The 5,599-nt window shown below is 48.8% G+C and overlaps 1 protein-coding gene across 1 annotated transcript; it reads left to right on the top strand.

Moving 5' to 3' along the window:
- Nucleotides 1-1,157: 1,157 nt before the first annotated feature.
- LOC149275525 (uncharacterized) lies at nucleotides 1,158-2,693 on the top strand. The gene has a single exon (XM_089504643.1). The coding sequence runs from the start codon at nucleotides 1,158-1,160 to the stop codon at nucleotides 2,691-2,693; it is 1,536 nt and encodes a 511-aa protein (XP_089360769.1).
- Nucleotides 2,694-5,599: the final 2,906 nt, after the last annotated feature.

Here is a 5,599-nt window from a genome sequence, read left to right as displayed (position 1 = left end):
AGAGGAACTTGCCAGAAAAAAATATGGCCGTCCTGTGCACTCACTTCCTGTTACATCACATACACTCATTTCCGTGCTGGCTGTGGGAGGAGCATGCGCAGTGCAGATCATTGTCTGCTACTAGGAGGATTCTTAGTAGCAGAACGCCAAGAGGTAGGAACTACGGGTTTTAGACGTCATAGGGAGCTGAGAGGTAGTGGCTACCTGGCTGGGACAGCCTGGGGGAGATGAGGTAGTGGGTACAGGGTTGGGACACACTGGGGGTGGACCAAAGGTAGTGGCTACAGGGCTGGGACACCGTGACTGGTGTAGAGGAACTGGCGTGAAGCACGAGATGTGGGTGAGAGAATCCTGAAGTACCAGAGATAGACGGGGGGGAGAGAGACGGATACGACGGGCGGAAAGAAACCGGCGAGAGAATCCTGAAGTACCGGAGATAGACGGGGGGAGAGACGGATGAGACGGACGTAGCGGGACCGGCGAGAGAATCCTGAAGTACCGGAGATAGACGGGGGGGAGAGGGGTTAGTAGAGAGCTGGATGGAGGAAGATAAGTCTGGCAGCAGCGTTCCTGGCGGATTGTAAGCGGTATGAGGGACACCGGCTAGCACAGAGTTACAGGAGTCAGGATGTTTAATTTCCTTCCATAGTTTGGTTTCATCTTTTAAACATTCAGATATCGCTTTCCGGGCCCTGTTCCCGATCTCTGATCATTAAACTGAAAAGAATGAGACCAAAGGCCGAACCTCGGGGGAGTCGACTCGAAACACCCAACTAGAAAATACCCCATTACCAGAAACTCTGTCTTTTCACCAATTCTCTGTTTTTTTAAATAATATTTAAACATGTTCTCAAATAATTTAATTCAATCTTTTTCTTTAAGGAGTGTAAATATTCCGAATAACCAGACATTCCGACCACATAGATGGAAGATCGTCTCCTGCGTCATCTCTCTCATCATCGAGTCTGAAGATAGAAATACAATCACAAGGATAATCGTAAAACGATCCGTAACGAGGAGTTTGGGGATAAAAGTGCCGCCACTCGCAGCCGAGGAACCCCAATCTCCGGTGGATAAAGTGTTTAGTGAGCAAAATAGAAACATTCATAGAAATTTGAGGTTCTGGATGCGTTGGATCCAATCTCGGCCGTACAGAAATGGATCAAACAGCAGAGGAAGCCTTTCCGTGTTCCGAGTGCGGGAAACGTTTTACACAAATGAGTGATCTTAGAACTCACGAGAGAATTCACGCCGGGGACAAACCGTACGCGTGTTCCCGATGCGGGAAACGTTTCACCTTATTGGCAAATCGTAACACACACGAGAAAGTCCACACGGGGGAGAAGCCGTTCGCATGCGCCGAATGTGGGAAACGTTTCATCACGAAACCCAACCTTATCCAACATGAACGTCGTCACACCGGCGAGAGACCGTTTGTGTGTTCCGAGTGCGGAAAAGGTTTCACCACCAAGCAAGCGCTTACCAGGCACGAGCGGATTCACACCGGGGAGAAGCCGTACGCGTGTTCAGAGTGCGGGAAAAGCTTCTTTACCAAGCCGGAGCTACAGAGACATGCGCAGTTACACAGCGGAGAGAAGCCGTTTGCCTGCTCGGCGTGCGAGAAATGTTTCATCACGAGGTGCGAGCTCAAAGACCACGAGCGCGTTCACACCGGGGAGAAACCGTTCGAGTGCTCCGAGTGCGGGAAACGTTTCCGGCGGAAGATGACCCTTAGTTTGCATGTGAGGCTTCACACGGGGGTGAGACCGTATCCGTGCGCTGAGTGCGGGAAACGTTTCATCACAAAGCCCCAGCTGACCCAACATGAACGGAGTCACACCGGCGAGAGGCCCTTCGCGTGTCCCTTGTGCGGGAAATGTTTTTCTATCAAATCAGATCTCAAGCAGCACGAGCGGTGGCACACGGGAGAGAAGCCCTTCGCGTGTTCCGAATGCGGAAAGTGTTTTAGCAGGAAGTCCGAGGTCAACAAACACCTGAGAACTCACACGGGAGCCAAACCGTTTTCATGTCCGGAATGCGGGAAGCTCTTCACCGCGGCAGGGAGCCTCAGCGCTCACAAGAGAGTGCACACAGGAGAGAAACCATTCGCGTGTCACGAGTGCGGGAAATGCTTTGGCACAAAGTCAGAGGTCAATAAACACATGAGAACGCACACGGGGGAGAAGCCGTTTCCGTGTTCCGAGTGCGGGAAATGTTTCACCACAAAGTCAAATCTCGCGATACATGAACGACATCACACGGGCGAGAAACCGTTTGGGTGTCCTGAATGCGGGAAATGCTTTACCAGCAAGTCAGAGCTCACCGTGCACGGGAAGCATCACGCAGGCGAGAGACCGTTCGCGTGTCTGGAATGCGGAAAGTGTTTTTATACAAAGCAACGTCTCCAGCAGCATGCGCGATGTCACACGGGGGAGAAGCCCTTCGCGTGTTCAGAATGCGGGAAATGTTTCACCACAAAGTCGGGGGTCAATCAGCACCTGAGAACTCACACGGGAGAGCAACCGGTCGGGTGCCCTCAATGCGGCAAATGTTTTAGCAGAAAGTCACAGCTGAGTACGCATCAGCGAATTCACACGGGGGAGGCGGCAATGGCGTGCGCTAAATGCGAAAGCAACTCGAGCGAGCGCCAGGATACAGACGAGAAGACGCACGTCGGAATGGGAGAAATATAACGGAGATGAGCAAATTCCTGCAAAAAGGAAAAAAAAAAAAGGCAGGTTAGATGAAGAACGAGATGCCCACCTGAAGCCGGGTGAGGTGCGGAAGGAGAACAAAAGAACAATTAGAGTCGCTTAAGATCCCAAAGCCAGACCTATCCAACCATTGTATATATTTTTTTCTTTAATTACCACATTTTAATATGGAAAAGAAAAAATGTCGGTGCGCTAAGCTAGTCTCAGGCTCAAATAATACAAATGTATAATATGAGGCCTACCAAACAGTGTGAGCATGCTGCAAATACAGTGTGTTGGCTGTACAATGTATACAAAAAACAAAATACTGTCTGCGCTTCTCACCCTAATAAAGTTGGCAACAAATATATAAACATAATATAAATGAGAGGTTTTGGTTATATGAATTGGCCAAAGCATAATTAAGCTCACCCGCCACGTCAAGGCACACTCTCAATAGGGTGAGAACCGACTCTCACCTCCTACATAGTGGGCACACAAAGCAGTTTATACGGCTACCAAAACCAGATTAATGTATTGGGGGAGGTGCAATTAAACCTCCTCCCATTTAACCCCTGGACAGCAAGCTGCAACCAGACTGATGAGGAGCCAACAACCTCAAATATGTGCCAACAGGGAAAATATATATGTTATTTTACAAACCGAATCTCCATCACGTAGCGAGTATGATCTGTGAAGGCGTCTCTGAATGTTTGACTTCTAACGTCACTCCTGTGATATTGCGACGAGGATATTACGCGATGATCGGGGTTGCGTATATGAGGATTATTACACATGGACGAGTATTTTTTGAAATCATAGCGCATGGTCAGATCTGAATTGATTTTCTGACCCGTAGATTTTGTTAGAAGCGATAGCTGAATAAAAATAACATTTACGCCGCGAGGAGGTCGGCCGTTCTCTGTACGGTTGGGTCTCGTCCTGAAAGAACCGGATTTTTCACAATCCCGGCGGAGCTCACATCGCGGTCGGAATGAAAAGTCACGAGAATCGTTTATTTGTTACATTTCCTAATTACTATAATTCATACTCTGAGGTCTTACGTTGGTTTGAAGAATAGGAAGACGACGTTGGGCCAATGAGCTTTTTATCTGCTGCGCATGCGATGGAAACCCCGTTAGAAGCTGCTCCTTTAGCCCAGGGCAGCAGCCAGAGATGCAGCCTGCGAAGGGTTAAACGAATAGAGGTCTTTGCATGTAACCCCAAACACGAAGCAGAACTAGCGCTGCGGTAAAATGGACTCGTTCTGCCGTAACATTGTGAGGACTGACGGGTAATCCCGCTATCGCCGCTCCTGTCAGGGGGGGGTATATCGGGCAGAGAGTGAACATTTCATCGGCAAAGATGATGTTAGAAGCGGGAAAAGTGGGCAGCGTGAGGGGCCGAGCGTTTGTAGGTGTATGTACCGTGTCTACGTGCGTGTGTGTGTAAAGTGTTTGTGAGAGTGTGTGTTAGTGAGTGTAGGTGTATGTAGCATGTCTACGTGTGTGTGTAAAGTGTGAGAGTGTGTGTGTAAATCTGTGAGGGGGAGTGTGTGTTAGTGAGTGTAGGTGTATGTAGCATGTCTACGTGTGTGTGTAAAGTGTGAGATTGTGTGTGTAAATCTGTGAGGGGGAGTGTGTGTTAGTGAGTGTAGGTGTATGTAGCGTGTCTACATGTGTGTGTGTGTAATGTGTGAGAGTGTAAATCTGTGAGGCGGAGTGTGTGTTAGCGTTTGTAGTATGTAGCGTGTCTACGTGTGTGTGTGTGTGTGTGTAAAGTGTTTGTGAGAGTGTGTGTGTAAATCTGTGAGGGGGAGTGTGTGTTAGTGAGCGTTTGTAGGTGTATGTAGCGTGTCTACGTGTGTGTGTAAAGTGTTTTGTGAGAGTGTGTGTTAGTGTAGGTGTAGCGTGTCTACGTGTGTGTAAAGTGTGAGAGTGTGTGTGTAAATCTGTGAGGCGGAGTGTGTGTTAGTGAGCGTTTGTAGGTGTATGTAGCGTGTCTACGTGTGTGTGTGTAAAGTGTTTGTGAGAGTGTGTGTAAATCTGTGAGGGGGAGTGTGTGTTAGTGAGCGTTTGTAGGTGTATGTAGCGTGTCTACGTGTGTGTGTAAAGTGTTTTGTGAGAGTGTGTGTTAGTGTAGGTGTAGCGTGTCTACGTGTGTGTAAAGTGTGAGAGTGTGTGTGTAAATCTGTGAGGCGGAGTGTGTGTTAGTGAGCGTTTGTAGGTGTATGTAGCGTGTCTACGTGTGTGTGTGTAAAGTGTTTGTGAGAGTGTGTGTAAATCTGTGAGGGGGAGTGTGTGTTAGTGAGCGTTTGTAGGTGTATGTAGCGTGTCTACGTGTGTGTGTGTAAAGTGTTTGTGAGAGTGTGTGTAAATCTGTGAGGGGGAGTGTGTTAGTGAACGTTTGTAGGTGTATGTAGTGTCGGTGTCTACGTGTGTGTGTGTGTGTGTAAAGTGTTTGTGAGAGTGTAAATCTGTGACGGGGAGTGTACATGCGCATGTTGGTGTGTAGGAGTGTGTGTGTGTACATGCGCGTGTTGGTGTGTAGGCGTGTGTGTGTGTACATGCGTGTGCCAGTGCTTATGTGATGGAGTCCTTTGCTCCAAGCACTGAACTCCCAGAGACACTAAAACGGGAGCTCCAGGTAGCCGCCAAAATTCCAGATTGTGGCAATATGTGGCGAAAGATGGCCGATGCGGCCCCCGTGATTAACCCTTACATAAAATTATGGTTGGCGGCCGCCGTCTCCTCTGTGACCGGGGTAACTGACTGAAAACACCCCCTGCGGGACGAGCGGAGCGCGCATGATGCTTTAATAAACAAATCAATCCACCAATCACATCCAGCGCTTTCCTGTCAGTGATTGGCTGCTCTGAGAACAGAGTGGGCGGAGCACAATCATAT

This window comes from Sceloporus occidentalis, unplaced genomic scaffold, assembly GCF_023333645.1.
Source record: "Sceloporus occidentalis isolate IW3139 unplaced genomic scaffold, rSceOcc1.0.p SCAF_282, whole genome shotgun sequence".
NCBI classification, from domain to species: domain Eukaryota; kingdom Metazoa; phylum Chordata; class Lepidosauria; order Squamata; family Phrynosomatidae; genus Sceloporus; species Sceloporus occidentalis.
Note: the sequence above shows the minus strand (reverse complement) of the source record. Positions and strands in the feature narration are given on the sequence as shown.

Coding starts and splice junctions, on each gene's coding strand:
- LOC149275525 (XM_089504643.1), top strand. CDS start 1,158: ATGGATCAAACAGCAGAGGAAGCCTTTCCGTGTTCCGAGTGCGGGAAA.